General features: G+C 34.7%; 3 protein-coding genes across 11 annotated transcripts in view; all 3 read right to left on the bottom strand.

Annotated features, from left to right (window-relative positions):
• LOC101900158 (unconventional myosin-XVIIIa) overlaps positions 1-8,983 on the bottom strand; it is a 52,933-nt gene extending 43,950 nt beyond the window's left edge. For 3 of the 8 annotated variants that reach the window (XM_059118011.1, XM_059118015.1, XM_059118014.1), the window contains exons 1-5: positions 8,846-8,983; positions 6,860-7,162; positions 6,523-6,786; positions 5,675-6,460; positions 5,459-5,605 (exon numbers count right to left, since the gene is read on the bottom strand). In XM_059118011.1, the coding sequence (XP_058973994.1) occupies positions 5,459-5,605; positions 5,675-6,460; positions 6,523-6,786; positions 6,860-7,039 (1,377 nt within the window). In that variant the 5' untranslated portion in view covers positions 7,040-7,162; positions 8,846-8,983. Of the gene's footprint in view, positions 1-611; positions 987-5,458; positions 5,606-5,674; positions 6,461-6,522; positions 6,787-6,859; positions 7,163-8,690; positions 8,806-8,845 lie in introns of those variants that run through there. The other 5 variants (XM_059118013.1, XM_059118012.1, XM_059118017.1 and 2 more) reach the window with 5 other exon arrangements.
• Positions 8,984-10,600: 1,617 nt separating this feature from the next.
• LOC101889424 (protein takeout) lies at positions 10,601-15,662 on the bottom strand. Of its 2 annotated transcripts, none has more exons than XM_059118009.1 (4): positions 15,324-15,662; positions 11,464-11,553; positions 11,257-11,407; positions 10,601-11,179 (listed from the first exon to the last, which is right to left on the bottom strand). In XM_059118009.1, exons 1-4 carry the CDS (start codon positions 15,430-15,432, stop codon positions 10,747-10,749), a joined length of 783 nt encoding a protein of 260 aa, XP_058973992.1. In that variant the 5' UTR covers positions 15,433-15,662; the 3' UTR covers positions 10,601-10,746. The 2 variants fall into 2 exon arrangements, with proteins under 2 accessions (XP_058973992.1, XP_058973993.1); XM_059118010.1 differs by lacking the exon at positions 15,324-15,662 and adding an exon at positions 12,039-12,543.
• Positions 15,663-20,764: 5,102 nt separating this feature from the next.
• Positions 20,765-23,588, bottom strand: LOC101889133 (serine/threonine-protein phosphatase alpha-1 isoform). The gene is made up of 7 exons (XM_005185748.4): positions 23,080-23,588; positions 22,879-23,010; positions 22,234-22,450; positions 22,082-22,170; positions 21,828-22,024; positions 21,616-21,763; positions 20,765-21,528 (listed from the first exon to the last, which is right to left on the bottom strand). The coding sequence occupies exons 1-7, from the start codon at positions 23,123-23,125 to the stop codon at positions 21,377-21,379; spliced, it is 981 nt and encodes a 326-aa protein (XP_005185805.1). The 5' UTR covers positions 23,126-23,588; the 3' UTR covers positions 20,765-21,376.
• Positions 23,589-24,028: the final 440 nt, after the last annotated feature.

Below are 24,028 nucleotides of genomic sequence, written 5' to 3'. Positions count from 1 at the left end.
GTAAATACTACCTAATGGTATGTACGTACGTATGTATGTACGTGAGTGTGCAAATGTTTGCAAAAAAAGTAAATATCGCGTTACACGTAATTGTTATTTGCTACCTTGGACATGGTATTTGTTAGGCTTGGAGGTTTACCAGTTGGCAACGAACGTCGGTCGGCCGACCATTCTAGTTCCGAAGAATTTCATAAGACTTTACTAAAAACCCTAGCCGAGCACCAGTTCGACAAATGAAATGGGTAGCTTCCTTCCAATCGAAAATCGCTCTTCTAGACTTGATGGCTGCCGTCAGTAGCCAGCCGTCTTGGCATTGATTTGATTAGGAAAATTTGCACGTGATATCGAAATTCCAGACAGTCGCAATCACAAGGTGCGACTCGCAACCCAAGGCCCCATTTAAAACGCACACATGCATACGACGATTGTATTTGATATGATCGTTTTTATTGGTTTGAAAATATCCTTCGATCATCAATGCTAACAAATTTTTAATGAGAATTTTTAGCTTGGCATTTCGGCTTCCCATCAATTACGACGATTGAAACATCAATCGTGATCCCACAGAATAGCATATCGACCGCAGTGAACGTTTGTTTTGTTTGGCTTACGGCAATTCTTTAAGTTCATTCAACACACACACGCTCCCCTTTAACAAATCCACCGACCGCACGTTTACAAAAAGCGACCTACTGGATTATTATCAATCGTCTTCGGACGTATTGTTTTTCTTTTTTTTTTTTTTTTTTATTTGATTTTCTTCTTTGGTTTTGTTTACCAACAAATGGGGATTTGATTGCCAACGACGTTTTTAGCGACAAGTATCGTACATATACACGGACGGTTTAAAGCATACTGATGTGTCTAGACAACTGGCAAACAGCTTTGCTGGCATACGATCCGATCCATGCCATCAACACGATCTGATCATAGCCGCCCATCCCCGGCTGCCGTAGCCGAGCTGGCTGCATCACAGCACACTGAAAGCTTTCTTAATGTATTCGCTGCTGTGTGTGATCTGTCGGTTGGTTGGAGGCACACATGGCGGGTCGTTGTTGACGATTTCTTAACGTGTTAGAAGTAATGGCACAAGAGGGAGCCTACACTCGTGATCGTTGGCATAGGTACAACTTCCTAACAAAGGTTTTTTTTAGCCGGTACGATTCTGAAGTAACTTTGGGAATTTATTTTTTGATGGGACTACTCGATTAAATGATATGCGAATGTATAATGGACTCAAAAAAAGTCATGGCTACCACACTAGGGTTTTTTTTTTGCTTCAAACCTTAAGGCCTTGAAGCATAAAGACGAATGCTGTTCTTCTGGTAATGGGGCTTGATTTTTGTCCTATGACAACAAATTTTACCACAATAGGCTTCTACCAAAATTGTTGCGTGGGCGTAAGACTTTATTCGCAACAAAAGTTAAATACATGAATTCCAATAAGTGTTACCCAACGACGCATTGCGCATGAAGAAATAAAGTTGACATTTTCCAACTTTGGCATTGAAAGATTGTGAATGAATGATTTTTTTGTCAAGGCAATTTACAGCCTTTTTTGTAACAAAATAACTTTTACTCAAATCGTTCATATAGCGTTTGACTCGTTCCACATTTTTTACGACATTTATTTATATTAAGGCCATAGCATAAATACAAACAAAACATTTTAATATTTTAAAACTGCTAAATGCTAAATAAAATTAAATTGCTTTTAATTGGCTGGCTAAAATGTCTGGTTCTTGCCTATTTGGATTATACGATCTTACAGACCATGTTAGCATAGTGGACAGGACATGGTGAGTATATTTGGACAGAATATCGAATATAATGTAAATGTACCATAATCTAAATAGATTTGCTCAAGATATGTTGCATAAGTTTCATTCGGCGGCCGTTTCCCTTTTTTGTAAAAAGATTAATTCTTTTTCATACCCTCCACCATAGTATGAAGGGTATATTAAGTTTGTCATTCCGTTTGCAACACCTCGAAATATACATTTTATACCCCACCAAGTATATATTCTTGATCAGCATAAAATTCTATGTCGATTTAGCGATGTCCGTCCGTCTGTCCGTCTATCCGCCTAATACAAAAAATTGTCACGTATTCGTATAGCCCCCCATATAACGGTACTTCCCGATATTCGGAATTTTGATGATTTTAACGACATTATTCAACGGAATTGTTTCAAATTTGGTATTTGAAGTTCGTAATGTATAGTACAGCCTTATAGAAAAAATTGTCTTTGCAGGTCCACGTATTCGTATAGCCCCCATATAATGGTACCCCCGAGATATTCGGAATTTTGATGATTTTAACGTATTTATTCACCGGATTTGTTTCAAATTTGGTGTTTGAATTTCGGTATTTGAAGTTCGTAATGGATACTGCAGACTGAGGCAGAAAATTGTCTGTGCAGGTCCACATTTTGGTATAGCCCCTATGTATAGTACCTCCCTATATCGATGATTTTAGCTACATTATTCGCCGATTTTTTTCAAGTTTCGCATTTGAATATTGTAATGGCTTATGACAAAAGTTGCCTATGCAAGTCCACGTCGTCGTTTAGACTAACGGATTTTTATTAACGGATTTTATTTATTTTTTTTTTTTTAAATTGCCAAATTCGTTCTAAATGGTGGGGCCAGCTTACAGCTTTTTTACTTGCTAATGAACTATCATTGTCCATAGTACTGTGATCAGCAGTGTATACTGCGACAAACTCGAACTTTGTATAGTTTCCTACGTTCTTTTCTGCTGTTGATTTTCACAGATACAAGAGCAGTGCTGAAAAGCCTTCCTACTTCACTATGATGTTGTTATTGTTTCTGCTGCCGCTGCTGTTCACCACGCCAAATAAACTATTGCTTGTTTCGTGTTAGTAACTGCGGCCTGCAATGTTTTCATATTTTTACGTAGGCCACACATAGGTGTGGTAAGTGTTTAAATATTCGTAGCGAACATAAGATATTGCTCCTTCTATGACATGAAACGCTGCAGTAATGCTAACATTCATCTAGACGAGTATACGACACATGTTAGGAATGCACGTACGGTAGTCTCTTCTGATATTTTTCTTTAAATATTACAATTACAATGGGTTTTATAGATTATATTATAGATTTAATATTTCAATGTGGTCGATTTACTGTTTCTTCGGTATTATTATTTACAATAGGTGCATCTAATTTTCTTTTGATGTCATGCAATTATATTTATCCATTTGTTTGAGATTTCATAATTATTATTGAGCGACATGATCACACTATCGACGATGTCCAGTGTTCGTTTCCAATCGATCACAGAGAACAAACATATCGAATGCAAGGATTCTAAGGCGACTCAATTTCAACATTTCCAAATTTGAAGTGAACAATTCATAAATTATAAAATGTAATGCTAGCCAACAAAAACTACTTACAATTGCAAAAAAAAATGAAAACATTCATGCTTATAGCAATGCGTACACACATCAATTTAGGGCTTTAAGTAGAGTCCAGATAAGCACCACTTGGTATACCGATCATACCGTGGTCTATACATAGTCTGCTGCACTATGAACAACAAAATAACGACTTTTCTTATCAGAATATAATGAATTATAATTAAATATCCAATTTGCCAATACAAGATACCGAGTAAATATGAATGTGACTTGACCGCTGTGAAAATAATGCAATTTTAAATTCGTAAATTTAAAGAATAAAAACATATTTTGGTCTGTTTGTGTGTTTTGGACAGGAGTTGTCTATTTGTGAAAGAAACACACCAAAATTGTATCTTATGATGATGAAATTATATACATATTACATACACATATGGACATTTACATGTACAATAACAAAACTTGTGTTATTGCAACGAAGTCGATCTATAAAAAAAAACAATATTTCTTGGTATTTCCTATATAAGATCGGCTAGTAAACCCATCTTACTACTAACAGCCTGTTTTTGTAACATGAATTTTTCCTTTCGTTTGGAATTTTATCGAAAGAAAATACATTTTGGGTTTTTGTAGTGCATGTTCTTTTCTGTGAGTGACAAAAACAATAAATAAAAAAACATGGGAAAAAAGTACTTTTAGTTTTTGTAACGAAAAAATACAAACGAAAATTTCAGAAAAAAAACGATAGGAGGAGGACCTTTGTTTTGAAGAGAAATTGGTCCTTTGTTACAGAATCACGCAAAAATTGTATGCGTATGATAGGGAACTAACATATGGACTATTTAACACATCAAGATTTTGCTGGCGCACCTTGCTGGTCCATATTCTTCAAATGTTTTCTCGACATTTTTCAATTTTATTTTACAATTTTTTGATAAATTTTGAATTTTTTGGGGTTGCCACAACCTGCACAACTTCTAATGAAATTAAATAAAAATTTTAAAAAAATAATGGTTATGGAAACACTGACATATCAAAGCTTTTCTAGAATGGGCGAGAGCTTCCAAATAAAAACCCAAATTAAAACGAATACGTTTGAACACGGACGATTAGAGTGAAAGCAAGTTTTTTTACAAAACAAGCTGTAAATCAAAATCTTAACTAAATAAATTTTACGAAAACACTGACATATTAAAGCTTTTGGGAAATGGACGTGCGCTTTTAAAATGTATATAAAAACCCAAATTAAAACGAATACATTTGAATACGAACGATTCGAGTGAATGCAACTTTTTTTTACAAAAACAGGCTGTAAGACCTACTAACTTTACTGTCAAATTGTTATCAATACTAGTTCTATAGGATTACAAAAATATGGACAGATATCTTATTAAATTTAATAAATAGAGTCCAATTTAAGTTATCGAAAATATATTTTTTAAAGCTAATCTTATCTTTCTTATTACAATAACTGTACAATCTATCGACGAAAACTTGGATGTTCATATACAGTTTGTCACATAATTCCTTTCGAAAAAAAAAAAACTAAAATTAATAAGTCAGTTATTAAATAGATCACAGAACATGCCAAACAAGCAATTAATAGAATATGCAGCCCAGTTCCTTCACATCCAGTGTGGTTGGAAAAATAGGATTGGGTTAGCAAACTGGAGTTTAAGAATTGCCCAAGACATATGTCACAGTTTACCATTCAACGATAATTGCCGACACCATGTCAGCTTTGACTTTTTAATTACCCTAATACCTCTTTCGAGCCAGATATCTTTTTTGTGTCCCGTTAAAAATAAAAACTATATATTTACATTAAGGATTACTGAACTCCGCTGAACTCTAACAAAACGTAATAAAAATGCATGTGCTTTCGGAGTATAGGTTGGCTGTCAAATCGATGTACAGTTTCTGAATATATCAGTGAATTCTTAATTTAAAAAAAAAAAGTTAGAGAAACTGCCATTAGCCATTCGGACAAGATACTGAAGAACGAATTGTACCAGCAATAAGCCAACATTTCAGTAAACAATTGGAAAAAAACAAAATTTTCCTCTTACCTTGATCCGTTTACTTGCACTACGTTTCAAAGTGTTGCAGTTATCGTTATTTGTTGGAGAATTATCTGAATCGTCGTCGTCGCCATTAGAGCACTTCTGTGGCATACAGCGTCGACTTAGTTCCACTAATTCTGAAACTGGTTGAACCTGGAATAGAAACACGTAACATATTCGTTATTTTTCGTACTGAATATGATAAGCAGGCGTTAGACATACTTCTACTGTCACAGAGTCACCACTATTCCGTATCATTTCGATTATTATTTCACGCGATAAATCACAAACAGATGTGCCATTTACTTTAAGTAGACGGTCACCTGGCAATAGACCTGTAGAACCACCACCGGCACCAGGCTCGGCGAAGATCACGGGCTTAAATATCGGATTCGATAGAGATGCTGAGCGGTCTAGGCACATGGCTTTGCGTAGACTAAAACCAAAATCCTGTCGTGGCGACTTCTGTCGACGTATGGTCAATGTTCTCGGTGGCGGTAGCTTAACCAGCTTTATGGGGGGCAATGGTAGATCGGTATCTTCGAAGTTCTGAACTCGAGACCAACGTTCCATGCCTTGAGATTCTCCAATTGGACTCAACGAAAACGGAGGCGTGGCAAATGAGGAATTTGTAGTATCTGTAAGACTATCTGCGCTTGGCGACGGTGACGTCAAAACGCGGAGATTCCCATGAGATTGTATATGTGGCGAGGTATAACGTGCATTTGTCGGAAGTGTCATAGCCCTTTGTATACCACCCTCATCACTGCGCAAACTTTCGACAGAGGTAAACGATGTTCCATGTTGACTGGAACTAGAACCAATGGAACCAGCACCACCCATGCTCCGAGAACCATCGAACAACAACTCGTTTTGAATTGTATTGCGCATGAGTGCATCGGGAGAGGCAATTGTTATCTCCTCGTGAATGTTGCTTATATTACTACGGGAACCCTTGAGAATACCACGTTTCGGGGGTTTAGGTGGGACTGGAAGCATAAAACGGCTCTGTAACAATAAATTAGAACATTAAATTTTTGGGCGAAATAAAATGTACTGGCAGTAGATACCTTGGCCAAATCGCCTCCTGAACTGCTGAATGTGATGGATTCACTTATGGAATGTTTACTAGTTGGGGTTCCATTGCCGTTGTACCGGCTCTCAATGGTAGTATGTACAGATGCTACAATTTCTTCATTGCCACGATCCAACTCACTACTAACCGAGTCTGCATTCAAAGCCGCGAAAAATTCCGCGCTGTAGTCAGCTGTTATTCCACTGGGAAGCTTTTCTTTTTCCTTTCGCCTGCCTCGTATCTTCAAGGACCGCCGGACCTGCAACAAATATACATATATATTCAAGTAATCTATTAAGTGATAATGATTAGCAGTGGATCGTTTTCAGTACCTCATCTAGTCGAAGCAGCTCCTCTGTACTCATGCTGCCCGACACTCCAGCTGCATTCTTTCCATCTTTCCTCAGTTTCTTTTCGCGTTTTCGTTTCTCCTTCTCTTCCCTTTCGGCCTTTTCTCTATCGCTGGCATTACTGCTGGCCACAGATACGCCTTTCTTCATGAAATTGAACATTTCCCCTCCGACAAGCCGACTTTAGTTCAGTGTGTTACAGTATAAAATTTCTTGTGATTTGACAAGCGCTCCAATTTCAGTCATGAAAGCGTGCCGCTTGCACATTAATCGCTAGTCCTTCGGCTGGAAAAAGTTAATTAGTAGATTGTTATCAACGTTGCTGGGGACTTATCTGTCGCCCACAAAAGACAAAGAAAGGGGCCATTAACACCACCCACCGCGCCTATAAGTGGGTGTGGCGTTTAAAATGAGCAAATTGGCAATCGTTTTATTTTTCTTTTTGGTTTTTTTGTGTACGGAATAGAAGAGGAATTTTAACTGCACGCACTAAATAAATGTCAGAAAATAGCGTTTTGGTACACTCCTCTTGCCTTTTTTCTTTCCACACTTCTAAACCTATGGAAACTTGGCATGAATATTTTTGCCTATTTCTTAAACTAAGACAACAAGAAAAGGTTTCTTTTTTCCATTTGCCGACACAAACCAAACTAATTCGATTATATTTTGCCTATGTGTTGAGTTTGAAAGCGTCGTATAGCGTTGGTGTGTGTGTCTTGTGCATTTTCTTGAACAATAACATTTGCCCACTTATCGCCCACCCACCGCACAACACTAGCAACAACGTGCAAGAGTTGAAACTGCTTTTTCAGAGAGCCATCGACAAATAGTCAAATAGTGGTAGTAAACTTGCCGTAGGTATAAGATTTTTTTACTTTTGAGATGAATATGTACATACGTACGTATGTATATTGATAATAAGTAGTGTCATTGTAAGGACGAACAACGTCTACTTTATAAAACATAAATTATAGCCAGGGAGCCGAGCAGACTTATTTTGGATATTTTGTTAATTAATAGAATTTTTGCTGAATAGATACGGAACATCTATAATCACGCACATTTTACCCAAACCGAATGTGTATTCCCATTTTGGCGAGTTTAGCTTGTTAATTTTGCGTTACTACTGATGTGCATGAAAGCGACAAACTTTCTTTTTTGTTGTTTCATTGCGAGCAAGAAGATTACAGCACATATCACAAAATAAATAAAGTACACACACGTATTTATCGCTGCCTTGCAACACTGAACAGTGTTTGTAAACGGAGTGCGAATTTAGTAGGAGAAGGAAATGGGCCAACAGTAAGTTTCCAATGGTTACTCTTTCATTGGGTCGTGAAATAGTCTGGGTTAAACAACGACGCAATAATCTATTTAATTTCATTCCCTATATGCCCATGGGTCGTTTAAATTTTAGCTAATGTATGCTGGAACTTCTTAGTTGTTACAGCAATATGCAATTTATGCCATTAGTATTACCCGAATACCGACTACACCTTTCTCTTTCGACAGCACTACAACCTCCACGTAAAACACACACAAATAATCAAATGTAAAACACGGTAAAATAGGAAAATCAATGCAAACAAATAATGTGGACCAAAAACAACCAGCGATTCAAGGGAGGGCGTTTGTTTTGTTGTTTTCTTTCTGCCGCAGTACTCAGTGTGTATCTGCGAAATATGTTAATATTTTATTAAATCACTTCGATACTCGACAAATCAAAACGATTTCTCCTTTTATTCTTGGTATTTTATGCACAAAACACAGGTATGAATAATAATAAAAAAGCAACAACAAAATCTAGTTTCACCTCGTCTTCGTCTGTTTTGTTGTTGTTTTCACTTGGTGGTCTTTGCAACACCTTAAAATGATTTCATTTCTTTGTTCTTTTGTGCCCCGTAAACTCTCAGCGCATTCTTTATTGTTTACGACAGCGATGTTGTTTAATTATTTTGTTCTATTCACCTTCTACAACTCTAATTAATTTATTGCTGTGTATAAAATAATTATTATTGAAATACACAATCAAAACGAACAACACGGGATAAAACAAAGCCGAAACAGAACAACATAACTGCGTAGAGCTGGCAAACAATCAAAGTAAATGTCGATAGTATCGATATTATAATTATGAAAGGATTATCGTTTCATGGATTTCCTTATCGAACTATCGAGCGAAATGACAATACTAAACAACAATAGAAACAGTTTCACGAATTGTTAGCGGTTTTCGCAAATGAATGGTCTTATTTTTTCATAAAACATTTTAAAATTTTTGACATCTACCTATATTCTTCTAAATTAAAATAATTTATTGAAAATTAATTATTTTGTTTTCATTTTTGGACATATAACTCTGAAACTTGTATTACTTACAAAACCTAAACTACAATACAGCTTGAGAATAATATTATAAAAATAGCTTATCATAACAATTTAGATTTGTTAAAATCAGCTAAATTTTTTTCTTCTTGAAAAAAGTAAAATCACGCGAATTTAGGACCCATTTCGAACCAAATTCTTAAGGTGATGATGAAAAATAAATCTGGGAATGTGTGGTATATATTATTTCAATATCATTTCAGACTGAAGACATAAATAAAGTTTCAGGGATTCAATCATGGTAGAAGAATATAGGTAGACGCGTCGAAACAGCTGCTTCCAAACCAATTTTGGAATTGAAAATGTTGAATGAAAAATTATTTAAATTTGCAAAAATTTTTGAAAAATGCGAATTATAATAGCCTCCTTCTGACTAAGTATAAGAAAACATATAAAAATCTACTAATATTTTAAAAAATATTTCAATTTTTTTGACATATCAATGCTCCCAATCGTTGATGCATCTACCTGTATTCTTCTGCCGTGGATTCAATAGAAGTGTAGAATTATTAATGGAGGATATACAGAATTTCAAAGAAGGGAGAAGAAAGTGTATAGGTATAGAGACCACATGAGGCAGTGACAGCTGGAATGGCCATCAATGGATGAAATGTGTAAAATCATTAAAAAATGAAAAAAAAAATAATATTTTATACTATTACAAAATAAGCTTAATAAAATATTGCTTTCGTAAGCTTATTCTACAATTAAAAGTATAGGCTTTTAAATAAGGGTCCAATTTGGATTATTCTATATTTGTTACACAAACATTTTTCAATGTTTTCTAAAGATTTTCAGGCTTAAGGTTCACGTTCATAAGCTTGTGGTACTCGTAATATTTTTCTCAATGCATTTGGTGTGTTGGTATCAATTGAAAGCTTATGAAAATAACTATACTGACAATTGGTCACATTATGGGGTTATTAAAAACGGTTCAAGATTTTTTGGACTCGATTTTTCAAAAATCCTTTCCAAAATCCTGAGTTATGGTCCTCAATATTTTGGATATTAAAATCAGTTTAGATTTCAATAATATGCGTTGTAGGCTTATGAAAAATCCTAATTTTTTTGGTGAAGATTTTTTATAGAATGATTTATGCTTTAAATAAATAGTTCTAAATGAATTATTTTTATGTTCTCATAGTACATATATATCTATATTGAACTCGTTTTCTGCAAAACGAACGAAAATAACTACTTTGGATGCAAGTGTAATTTTTTTTCGCTTGATGTCCCTAAACGAAGTTTGTTCCTTATTAACGTTGTAAATCGACTTTCGTTGAGTACAGTGGAGTGAATACCCTTATTTGAAATGAGAATAAATAAGTGTGCCATAAATAGGAATAACATATGAGAATTTATTTATTAAGTTTCAATATTGATTATATACAATTTAGTTTCTTATATCTTTTCACCGCGACAAAAGTGTCTACATATACAAAATGATAAGGTTACTTATGACTAACATATAATACAATGAACTATTATCTAAGGAATATAGAGTCCATGGGTATTTTCTCAAACAACCTATTCGATATCTCTCGAAATATTCTTCCAAAACTTTTCGCATACCCAACCTTTAATTCATTGAATACGGTCTCCCAGTTGTCATTCAGAAACCGATTCATGGTCTGTGATAATGTGGCATCGTTGAACAGATTTTCGAAGTGCATGTAGACCCTTTTTGGGTCAAAGGATACTCGATACTCCTTCAGTCGCATATATTGGACGCCATCCTTCTCGAATGGCTCGCCAATCAAACGATGTTCAATTTTTGTATTCACAAGTGTTATATTAGCACGACCGTTGCCTGTAATAGGCAGCAACAGTATCCGGCCGGACATTTCGTAATCGCCCAACATTTGTATGCGACCCGTAAAACTGTCACATATAATCAAATATTTGTCTAAATCAGTTCTGCGGAAGGTGAAAGCACGTTATTGTTTAAATTAGTATACAAGGGTGTCACTGCATAATCATATCTTAATACGGACCTGTATCTCTGTATTTTGCTGGTAGATATCATATCGGTCACCATAACATTCTTTAACGTTTGCCTCAGATTAATTGGTGCGGTGCCGGCATCAATGACCAGCGATTTAACATGCAGAGGCTCAAGGGCAGGAACTTCAAATTCTTTATTGCCTAGAATTAAAATATGCATCAAAGAATGTTGTGTTGTTAAATATGTTTATCCTTACCAGGTTTTAATATTTGTATAGCTTTGTTTACAGCATCTACCAGACATTTGTCAAAATTTGAATCCCTTTTGCATTTGTCAAATGCTTCGGCTATGAAAAAAAGAAAAATAATCTATTAAAGATCGGGAGTTTGTGGGTGAAAATGCCTGAAAGTTTCGATGTATTTCTTGACATTAAGATGAATCTGAAAGGGAAAGACATTTCACGCGACATAAACGAAAAAAATTCAATAATATTTAATATATTTGTTCGTTAACTTGGAAAATTCGTTAAACCTGGCAAAGCTTTTTTATAGGCTTAGGTTAAAACTACGTTTTTCACTATTATGATTTGACTTAGTTAAAAGATTGGCCTACTGGCCGGTCTTGTAATGAACCTTTCTATGAAGGAGAAAATGAGGTTGGAAATAAACTGAGAATCGTATGTATGTATATGTGTGGGTGAGATCTGTTATTCTTTTTGACAAGTTTCAGTTGTTTGTGTGAATTATCTGTTGGGTTTTTGTTTGTTTTATTTTCAAGCCGGATTAAAAAGATATAAAGATATTTCCAAATAAATTAGTTGATTAAGCTTACGATTTTTCAATTTTCTCTCTTTCTGCATAACGACTGATTATTTCCGACGTTTTTACAATTGTTTATAGTGTTTTTTGCTCTTAGTGAGTTGAAATTTGTAGTGGTTTTTAAAAACCCTATCTGTAGCGATTTTAACGTCGGAGCAGTTGACATCCCTGCTTGTAAAGAATAACTTCAATAATAATAAAACTCATTCAAGATCTTACAACAAAACAATAGCCTTTTCAAGTTTTTTGAGGTCTAATAAAACAATTCTATTTTTAATGACTTCAACGGAAAAGATTTTTTAATTTTTGTTTGTATTTTAGGAACTTGTAGGTTTTTTTTTCCTTTTTCTATATCATAGGCTTTTTACTGTTGCACAAATTCACACTTATTGTTTTCTTTTTCTCATTCCGTCGTTAATAGACATCAACATCGCTTCGCACACTCTATCATTCAGTAAACTACCCCCTAATTTTCGTTTTTGTTCGTTGTATCGAGTACAATTTTTCCCCAGATTGTAAAATTTTTTGAAGTTCGTTAAATCGGAAAACTACTGTATTTTACGATATTAAAGTCTAAACCTCAGAGATCCATGATTAAACATCGATTAGTATATTTGCATTGATTTCATAATTTATTAAACAAAACAAATAAGAATTGGTAAACCCCCACTCAGTGGCACTCACCGTCTAAAAATGTGCAGTTCTGTTTACATTGTTGTTGTTGAGAATTTACGGTTTGCAAATCATAGTATTTGCCTTATCAAAGCGTTTAACACGAAACTGCATTTGACGTATACGCAATGTATTTTAATTTTAACAATCACAAAATACGACCAATACGACATCGCCTTTTCTTTACCACAAAAAAAGAAAAAAATGGCGCCAACGGTGTTGACTGTATACAAAGTATGAAATCGTTTTTTTCGATCATCAGGAAAAATGGTACGTACCAAATGTACCTCTCAAAGGGAAATTAAAACAAAACAAGTAATGAGTGAGAACTTTTATATATAATTCTGAAAATATAATCACAGCATTATCTGAGACTGTTTTTCTGGCTTTAAATACAATGCCATAGAGGTTACTTCGGAGAAATAAACAAATCTTATCGTTGATACAGACATCACATAGCGAATACATTTTATGTTCTGAACTCGTTATTGCCCCCACGTGTGTTCCTTTGAGACAATTTCTCAATAATTTTTTAGTTTCTTTTAATTGTTGTATCTTTGATAAGACTAAAAAAAATAATTACTTTTTACGCATTCAACGAATCTAAGACACACATGTGTATGTTTGTACAAAAGTGCCTGTAATTTTTTTAACAAAAATTATTCTTGGAAATTTACCTACTCCATTAAAAATTATACAATGAAAATCATTTCCTTATTTCTTACGCTTTGCTTCATTTGTTGCTATTGTTAAGATAGGTCAGTGTTTAAGGCGAACGGACGGGGTGAATAGTCGGTCGTCAATGGGTATAATGATAATAACAACAACAGAATACACACGCATACATACATGTATGTTAATATACATTTGAATGTGCGAATGTCGTTTTCACACATCCGAAATGGTAGCAGCCGCTAGTTATGTTGGTGTTGCCTTAGAGGCCAATTATATGTTTGGTTTAATGTAGTTTTTTTTTTTTTTTGGCTAATCTTTGCGCTTGGCTAGTATTTCAAACTTGACATTGAACGACGACAAGATGAATTCGATATTTTTATTGAAACTCTAAAAAAACAAGTTTTGAACTGTGAATTTATAGATCTGCTAAACAATTACAAACAGCGGATTGGTTTCCATATTGAAAATAGTTAAGCCGGTTGTTGTATCAATAGCCAATAATTAAAGTTAGTTCTGTCTCAGAAATTGGAGGAATCTTCAATTTGTTGTTGCTAGAAACCACATCCGACATTGCAGTTGCATACCTGTCCTGAGTTTAGTACAAATATTACGATCTGAAGCTTAATTCGAGTTTTTTCTTTTAAAATTATTTTGGGATGAGCTCTCATTTAAAATAAATTTGAATAAAATGCGAAACCTATCTCCGTTTTTTTTTTTTTTTTCTTAAAATTTGGAATCTTTGTAGCACCAAAATCAGGCTGCTTCTATATTACGTACCGGCCAACTCTTCTGTCGATGTATATATTTTGCTATCAGTTTGAATAATCTTAACTGACATGAAACGAAAAAATAGCTAATTAGCTTTGTTCCGGAACCTAAAAAAGTCAAAGTGCACATTTTGCAGTTCTGTAATGGATCATATTAAGGAAAAACAATAATTTAATAAAATCCTAAGATGCAATATTTGAGTCAAACATTTGATGAACGTGTATGAACTCTTTTGGATGAATTTTGATTTTTGATTGGAAGTTTGATGGCATATAAAGTTCAAACAAGAATGCACATTTTCTCTTTCGAATAATAAGCTTTACAGTACTATTTTTTCAGTAAGTTCTTTGGAGAAATCTAAACAATTCCAAAAGTTGCCATACAGTTTTATTTTTAATATTGTTAACTTCAACACAGTGATTATCAATCCATCCCCGAAAAACAAGTAAAAGTTTGGACAGCATGAAGAGAGATCACAAAAAGATGGCGTTCTTTTTTACCATTTGTAACCATTTACACTTGGGTGGAAAAAAATATTATCATGATTACCATCTACTATTTGGCTGATATGCTTATTTAGACAGTAAAAACTTTCAATTCGATTTCAAAATCGAAAGATTATTAAAATTATGCTGAATTTGAACTGTACCGAACAAATTTTTGCAGTAAAAAGTTTCGTTATTCTTCGTCAAAATTATTACAAAATATCGAGTACGCAGACTCAATTGTTTTGATATTCACAATTGTTTTGATATTTACAATTTCAATTGCAATGTCAATTAATGGCCTGTTTCTGTCTGCCGATTCGTACGCATCTACTTTTTCAAAATGCATTGAAGTGCAGGGGTTTACGACATAATCGAGCGCAATTTTATTTTGTGCACTTTCAAGACGTAAACTCTTTGTTTACCGATTAGGATTTTAAAGGGCTATTATAATCATTATTGGTTTTAATATTGACATTATTATTACTATTTTTATCATAACAATTTTTATGATGATCACTGTCTTTGGTGTTTGGTTTTCTTAACGTTATTATTACTTCGTTCGTTATTGCATTGCTGTGCTATTACCGTCTGGTATGCAATTTCGGATTTGATTTTCTTAATTCTGTTGCGAAACCTAATCTATCATGGAAACATATACACATTCACACACACACTCTCAGTCACCGAATACTTACGCAAATCTTTTGCAGCGCAGCTCACTGCCATAAGCACGGCAGTGGTAGCCAAAACCAGGAGGGAAGCCGTCGTTGGCTGCGTCAGTCTGTAACGCATGCGCAGCTCCATTTTTGAGTTATATTTTACTGTTGTTGTTGTTATCTTTTTTGCAATTTGTACGAAATATCCACTTTTTTGTTTTTCAGAGCTGGCGGCTTGACTTGTTTGCTGCTTATGATATGAAAAACGTTTGATTTCTGAAGTTATTATCACTTTCAACGTTACCTATATAATGTGGAGATGCTCTCCAAATGGGAGCTTTTATACTTTACACGAACGACCTGTTAAATGGACAGAGCATTCGCATACAGAGATACATGTGTATCTGTCTGGTGCATATTGCCGTTTGAGATCGGTGAGCGGTTTGTTGTCCACTATAGATAGCCAGCCAGCCAACTACCCAAGCGAATGAATGAACACACACGTACACACACTGTAAAAAAGCTTACACGTTTTAAGCTGCTCGTAGAATTAAGTGAGCTCCATATTTCAATTTTCTGAATGCATCAATGGTAGCGCAAAGCCGTCTTAACTTGGTTTTTATCATGTCACACGTTTATACACCCAGAGAGAAAAAAATGGGTTCCCGATTCTTTCATTTATAGGATCTATGTACGTGGTGTATAGATCCTATAAATGTTACATTAATTAGAATTACTTGGAATGTGCATCCAATTGTAACCAATCGCTTAGTTTTATTCGAAGATTTATTACTCGACGGAATCGTGGTTTAATTACTGAAGTACAAATGTCAAAATTACAGGGTGAGATGAAAAAGCTGCAACCAACTTTAGACTGCTGTAATTTCTAAGCCACTCGTCCGACAGCTGTTAAAATTATTCCAGTGACAGCTCATTATATTGTTAACAAGCGTAGAAAAGCATTTTCGTGAGAAAGCGTACAAAAGCATTTAAATGTGAATAAATGTTTTGTGTCTCGCACCATCGCTCATTACCCTGATACTGGTAGTGTAGCCCCACGTCCAGGAAGTGGACGGAAGAAAGCAGAAACATCTGCAGAAATAGTTCGAAAAGTAAAGAAGCGACTTGATCGAAACCCGCGTCGCAGTGGCCGAGAAATGGCGTGAACTGAACACATCGCAATATTCCATTCGGCAAATATTGATAAATGATCTCGGGGTAAAGCCATCGAAATTTCAAAAAGTGCAAGAACTTACACCCCAACAGAAAGAAAATAGACTCAAAAGAGTGCAAAACTGCCGAATTTGCTTTTCTCCGATGAGAAAACATTCGTTGTCCAGCAGTTTGTAAACAAACAAAATGATCGCACCATTGGCCGTGGCATCAGAATAAATGCCGAATATTATAGCGAAAATATTCTGAAGGGTGTATTAAAGATGAAGGGATGCAAACATTTTGGCCGCAGACCTTGGATATTCTATCAGGACTCAGCACCATCGCACTCAGCACGCGCCACCCAAGAATGGTTACAAAATGAGGTTCCTCGCTTCATTTCTAGCGCACAATGGCCACCAAAATCTCCGGATACCAATCCGTTGGACTATTGTGTCTGGAGTATTTTGGAAAGCAAGGTTGGCACTAAAAAATACCAAAGTGTGGATCACCTCAAGCAAGCGCTTTGCCGGAAATGGGCCAAAATACCGCAGAGCAACATTCGAGCAGCGTGTGACGGTTTCATTGGCCGTTTGAAGGTCATAATTCGTGCCAAAGGTAATCACTTCGAACAAATCTAAACTTTTTTCTCCGAAATTTTTTGCTTTCATTCAAAACAATAAAAAAAAATAAAAATTATGGCGTTTGACTTTGTTGCAGTTTTTTATATCACCCTGTATGAATTATCAATTAAAAAAAAAAAATTAGAAAACATCTATTTTTTGAATGAAATGCACTTTTAATTAATTTGCGAGTTTTTGCGGGATATTCACGGAGTATCAAACAAATTATTTTATTATATAACGTATGTTGATGGCACCAGCATAAACATATCAAATTATTGGTCTGTTACAGAACTGCAAGAATGTGAAAGTTTTTTACTAATATAGCCGATTTTCCCTTTATGATATCGGAAAACTGGAAAAGTAGTACATTACAGCAAGGTATATGTCATGGTGCAATTACAAGGTACTCCTGCATTTCATTTGATATTTTGGCGCTTCATTTGGTATTCAGCTGGTTGGAAGGGGGACCTCATACTTGGGCCATGGTAGAGATATTAGGTACTCGCATCGGTGAATCGCTACAACAAACCAACTTTTGTGTTACCATTTATGTGAAAATTTTACAAAAACAATTACGATGTGCCGAAACAGCTCAATTTCAGGAAATTCCATCAATACATAGGCTCTTTAAACGTTATTTCGATGAGGCACATTTCAGCTGTATCAAATTATATACCTTCTCTAGCCATAAAGTTGAGGGTATACAAAATATACATGCTGAACTTTTTGAGTGTATTAACGCATTCAAAAAGCATTTTTATTTGTTGAGCTTTGGCCCATATTCTACTAGTTTGATTGCTTGTTTATATAGTATGACAAAAATCTGGATGATGTTGAAGCTTGTTCCATGTGGCCAATGGCAACCGGTTAACCCATGTGTGCAAGCCACAAATTAAAAGAAAACAAAACAACTTAATTGGATGTTGGCTCTTAAAGCCAAATACGAATATGTATGTGCATAAGCATGTGTGTATGCATGTACATCATAGATATCTGTATTATGGATAACATACCTTTGTTGTTCGCCTAGCTGCCCTTCCTTTTTAGGTTGTATATTGCAAAGTTTATTGAACTTATATGCATAGAAGTCAATTTGTGGCTCAGGTTACACATCCCATAGAACACATCGATCATCGGCGTCTCTGGCACTTAGGTTGCAATCTCAGTGGCCAAAAAGTAGTGTGTGTTCCCAGCAAACGAAATGTTGAAGGGAAACGAAACAGTTTTCTGAAGAGAGTTTTTCTCTTTTTCTTGTGAATGCCTTTTGTGTGTGTTGTTCGCCGTGTTTGTATGCATAGCCCAAGGGTATACACCGCAAGAGAGAAAAAAAGAAAGAAATCAAATTTCAGTTAGAGCTTTCAAATAAATTCCAATTTCAACATTCCGCCAAACCCTGACAGTTTTGTTTGCTGGGTTCTATTTTGACGGAAGTAACCAGTAATGTAATTGGTCATTGAAACTTGTAAGGTTGAATTCTTTCATGTCTGGTTGGCTAGTCGTTTTGTTGTTTTTTACCGACAGTCACCGTTAAATTGAACGAACATCTTTTACAAGTACGACATGTTTTTAGAACAACAAAAAGCGGAAGTTATGTTTTGACTGTTTCTTATCGGCTGCGAGGATGATCTGTTTTATTTTTCAATTTTAAATTAAAATGATCTGTATCGTTTTCATTGTGGAATTCAGTTCGAAGTGACTTAAGTGCGCCTCCTGTGTAACCTTATTAAATTGGCCTTGGTCTGCATGAAAAGGAAATTTGCCCCTTCGAACTACATCAAGTAAATTTCAGCAAGAAAACGGCTGTCCGCAAAATGTCGACATGTCAAAGTGTAACAACATGAAATTAGATACGTGTTTATATATATTTAGCAAGATTTAAGGCATATTTAATTTAGAGTTTTTTTTTTCGTTTTTTTTCGGGTTATTTGAGGTATGGGTTTTCTAAAACATTTCCAACGTAAACGTACTATAACTCAGTAAGTTCCTTCGGAATTGTAAGAAAGATCTTAAGGTGTGGGTACATAAGTAGCTTGGCATCATGGATATGCATTTGAATGCCAAATTATTGTTCGAGTGCGGCTCTTGAATCCCTCTATGATATGTCACAAAATATGCCATGCGAACACTTCAACACATGTGCTCTTTCATACGAAAATATAAATAAAGGTAACACGACATTTTATAGAAACTCCAAAGGAATTTGAATTTGAAAGTTTGGGTCGAATTTGAAGGTTCCAGCTTAAATGTTTTTATAGTTTATAAAATAATTATTAACAAAATTTTTTGTCACCATACACACACATATATCTCGTAGAATGAAATGTTTAATTTTGAACCTTCAATGTCTTCAACAAATGAAAATTGTATGCATGGTACAATAATTACAAGCTAGGGCAGATTGAATTAATTCAAAAAATACAACTTTGAAGTCTGAGATTTGTAACTTCAAAATTCACTAAAACAATTGAAACAAGTTGTATTGCTCATTTGACTCATTCTTTACAAAAATGAAGAGAAAACCTCGACAAATGATTGAAATTCATTTATCCCAAACCGCAAACACTTATTCTACCCAAAAGCTGTAATTTGAATTTTTATTCCTTCCAGAATTTTACAATTTTCTTCGATATCATAAAGGAAAAGATTTAATATCGTAGCGAAAACTTTTACATTTTTGCAGTTCTGGCACAAGAATTTTAACAATTTCGAAATATTTTGGGATATTATTCAAAACAGTACAATGACATTACAAGGCTACTACGGTAGAAGAATACAGGTGCATCAACGCATGGGATATGACACCATTTTTGAAATGTTTTGTCAAAAATAAATAGATTGTTGTATGTGTTTTCTTATGCGACGGTTCTTATGAAATGCATTTAAAACAGATTTTACAAATTTCTATAATTTTTCATTCAAATATCAAATGTTCAATGCATAATTGGTTTGACAGTTCAATATCCCAGCAGCTATGTCGATGCGACTACCTATATTCTTCTACATTGAAGGCAACCATAAGAAACAATTATATTCAGGTGGTTTCTATGCCCACCTGAAGTTTTTCGATATGATGATTGAAAATGTTGAGTGAAAAATCGTTCAAATTAGTAAAAATCTTTGAAAAATGGATATTATAACAAACTCCGTTTCTTTTCGTAAAAGAAAAATTAAAAATTAGAAAAAAGATCTATTTATTTTTGAAAAACATTTTAACATTTTTGACATATCAATGTTCCCAAGCGTGGATGCATCTACCTGTATTCTTCTACCATGAGAATAAAGCTACCTCTCAAAGTACGTTTACATAAAAATCTTTGTCCGGTTTGACTCTGATAATTAACAAACTCCATAAAAACTGACTATGAAATACATAAATAAAATGAAATACTATGACTATGAAATACACAATAAAATTACCATAAACGTATGATTTTTATAACCACATTTTGTTCTGTTACTGAATTTACTAGTCTTGAAATTTTTTTCGATATCATGAAGGGAAAATCGGATATGGTAGTAAAAATTGTACACTCTAGTAGTTCTGGAACTATACATTTTATTGTGATTGGTCAATTATCAGTCTTAACCCTGGTAGAAATTTTGTATGTATACGTACATTTATATAGGGTTTCAGTTTCTGATGAAGCAGGGTATAAAAACGGACTCACCTGCCATTTTCAGACAAATTAAGAGAATTATCCATTTCAAATATAATATTGTAGCATTCGGTTGAATTTATTTTCGTTTTTCTTGTCTTCTTAATTTATAAAGAATGGTTTATCTTTTATTTTTGTTGTGTTTACTTCATTTTATTATTTTTACTTGTATTTGGTGTAAGTGATTAAATTATATTGTAAAAAAAATAATTGCGCCGTGTCTCGATACCTAAGTGGTGGATTAAAAGCGAAAGGTATAATTAATCACAATAGGCGGGAGTAGACATAAAAACAAAACAAAATAGAACAAATAATAAATTATCCTAAAATTAAGAATTATACAATACACATATTTCTATATAGAAGTAAACTTTATGAGAAAAAGAAAGGGGCTAAAATATGGACATATGATCATTCAAATTTAGTTAGCCAAACGACAAATTTACAAACATTTGCGGACAAAACTAAAATACCTCTAGTATTTGAACGAACAGAAGGTTTCGGAGGATGTATTTTTTTCTTCTCTATAATGAATGTATGTGTGTGTTTGTCTGTGTTTCTACTATAATGCGGGTGTGTATATTTTGCTTTAGTAAATTTAACCATACAGGGTACGTAGTAAGGTTTGAACATGACATCTGAATTTTGAACTTTGAACTTATTTCTTTTTGTTTTTATTGTTGGCTCCCCTGGGTGGTGTCAGGGGCCGCCCTGAGCTGCCGAATGTTGGATAGACAAAACGTCGTTTGTCAGCCGGTTTCAAAATTTGGAATGAACACATAAGAGTGTCATCCACCGACATCATAGCACCTAGAAAACAATTACAAAAATAAATTAATATATATTTTCTCTCTGAATGTACAATTGAAAAAGATTTTGTAAGTTTTCCCAACTCACCTGCATTGTCAAATTCACCACAGTAGTTTGGTGCGGAAAATAACGTTACCAATTGCCTCTTGGCAAAGAATTCATATCCATCCTCAACGACTTGATGTGCACGGCAGATCAAGTCAAAATCATGCTTCTGAAGAAATTTTCCCACAATCTAAAACAAAGACATTTGACATAATTACAAATAAACAATTTAAGCGCAACAGGCAAGACTTTACCTCGGCACCAAAAGTAAAGCTAACGCCTCGGTCATTTTCGCCCCAACCCATTGTATCTTTGTCAGGGTCTGACCAAAGCAAATCACACAACAATCCTTGGTCGGGAACATCTGTTGGCCGCATAATACGCCTTATTTGTTCCATCGTTGTAAGATCAGGGCTGAGACCGCCATGACAACAAAATATTTTCTCGTCCACTAAAATGAATGGATTAATATAAATATCAGAATTACTTCTTTCATCCCTGTTCTTACCAATGGCAGCTACCGGTAGACAATTGAAGCAATCTGTAAATGTTTTCCACAGCTTGATTGTGTAACGCCTTTTGCACTCATCATAAAAACTGTTGGAGGCAAATAGTTGACTGTCATCTGACTTTTCGCAATACAAGACACTTAAAACTTACCCATAAATTCTGTTAATACTTGCACATTCGTGATTACCACGTAGCAAAAAGAAGTTCTCCGAGTATTTGATTTTATAAGCCAACAATAAGCATATCGTTTCCAAAGACTGTTTACCGCGGTCTACGTAGTCCCCCAAAAACAAGTAGTTAGACTCTGGGGGGAACCCACCATACTCGAACAAACGTAACAAATCATAGTACTGGCCGTGGATGTCACCTAGGATAATCGAAAATTGAAATACATGAAAAATAAATCCACAAATACCCATGCCTAAAAACATAAATGATTAAAAAGAACGAAAAAGGAAGATGTTGTTATTAGAAATCAGTATTGGATAACAAATGAGAATTTCCGAAATGAGCATTCAGACAAAAAATCAAAAACTTCAACATCGCGCTTGAAATTACGTACGGAACACTAGAAACAGTACTCGCAATTGACTTGACATTTACAAACTCCAAACACACATAGTTCTTACTTATTAAGCTGCGTATCCGCGTGTGGGAATCCCACGATAAAACTACAACTTTTACACCCTACTAAACATTTTTGCAATGAGTTCATATCCGCAGCCTAGGAGATTTCATACAGTTTCCAAAATATGTTTAAATGACGTTGCATTAATCGAACATCTTTCAACTTACCACATATTTTAAGCGGTGCCTCTAGCTCCAGCAATATAGGTTGGGACAAAAATATTTCCCTGGACTTTAAGCACAATCCCCGAATTTCACTTTCTGACAACTGGACATTCTTACCAGGTCTAGCACCGCGAACTGTTCAAAAGAATCATGAGGTGAATTCCATGGTTACATTCATATTTCGCAAGACACGCAAATACAAACCTTCTAATAATCTTGAAATAATGCTGTCAATATTCATATCTGACATTTCTCTCTAAGGTGTTTCTTATTGTATTGTTGTTGTGGCCCACCGAATTTTTACTCAATGCTGGGGGCTCTTGTTTTGCAGGTTTCTAAGATTCTTATTGGAAAACACTTCGACTATGATTTTCCGTTCCTTTCGTGAGGAATTTCAGGTATGATTATTTTTCTGATTGGTTGGTTGGTTGGTATACATTAACTTACTACGCACAGTGTTGGTAAGGGAGGGAGGGGTGTGAGAGCACGGGCAAGACGACGGTCTTTTCTTTATTTTCTCACAGAATTTCCAACAATTGTCCCTCCTATTTAAAGAAAACAACCTTCTAATCCCCGCTGTGCGCTGTTCAAATGTTTTGAAAGCACTTTTTATTGTGCCCGTTGTATCCTCTTATAAAATGTATGAAATTAAGAAATTAATTTTTAGCACGAAGATGAAACGAAATAGGTCTCTATAAGTCTATATTTGAGCAATTGAATTAGCTTGGCAACACTTTTGATTTTTCACTCTCTCGCTTCTACTCTCTATTTATTGGCAGCACTTATAATAGTCGCTTAATTCACTCCTATTTGAGGTTAAATTTACATTATTATTTAGTTTTCTTCACGATACAGGGAAACAAGGTTAGAACATATGGTTAAAACCTCTCAATTTAGATACGTCTTAGGAGTATGTAAATGCTGCTCAGCTCATGCTTGTAAGGTGTGCATAAACAAACAAAATTGAGTTCAAAAAAGCCAAAAAACCTACTAAAGATACAATTGATGTTGAAACATAAGTGTCTATTCACATTGATGACTTTGTGCAAAGAAAAAAATGCATGAATGTATTATTATGCAGAAATATATATATATTTTTGTTATTATTCGAATGCAAAACGCAATCAATGTCTTTGCGGAAACATTGCTTCTT

This window comes from Musca domestica, unplaced genomic scaffold (assembly GCF_030504385.1).
Source record: "Musca domestica strain aabys unplaced genomic scaffold, Musca_domestica.polishedcontigs.V.1.1 12, whole genome shotgun sequence".
In the NCBI taxonomy this organism is placed as follows: domain Eukaryota; kingdom Metazoa; phylum Arthropoda; class Insecta; order Diptera; family Muscidae; genus Musca; species Musca domestica.
The sequence above is the reverse complement of the archived record's forward strand: the minus strand, read 5'-3'. Positions and strand labels throughout refer to the sequence as shown.

Excerpts from the sequence above, each read along its gene's own strand:
- LOC101889424 (XM_059118009.1), bottom strand. The coding sequence starts at position 15,432 with ATGGAGCTGCGCATGCGTTACAGACTGACGCAGCCAACGACGGCTTCC. Across the intron at positions 11,408-11,463 it reads TATACAAATATTAAAACCTG|GCAATAAAGAATTTGAAGTT; the intron begins GTAAGGATAAAC and ends TTTTAATTCTAG. Across the intron at positions 11,180-11,256 it reads AGCAAAATACAGAGATACAG|AACTGATTTAGACAAATATT; the intron begins GTCCGTATTAAG and ends CACCTTCCGCAG.
- LOC101889133 (XM_005185748.4), bottom strand. The coding sequence starts at position 23,125 with ATGTCAGATATGAATATTGACAGCATTATTTCAAGATTATTAGAAG. Across the intron at positions 23,011-23,079 it reads TATTTCAAGATTATTAGAAG|TTCGCGGTGCTAGACCTGGT; the intron begins GTTTGTATTTGC and ends TCTTTTGAACAG. Across the intron at positions 22,025-22,081 it reads TCTACCGGTAGCTGCCATTG|TGGACGAGAAAATATTTTGT; the intron begins GTAAGAACAGGG and ends CATTCATTTTAG.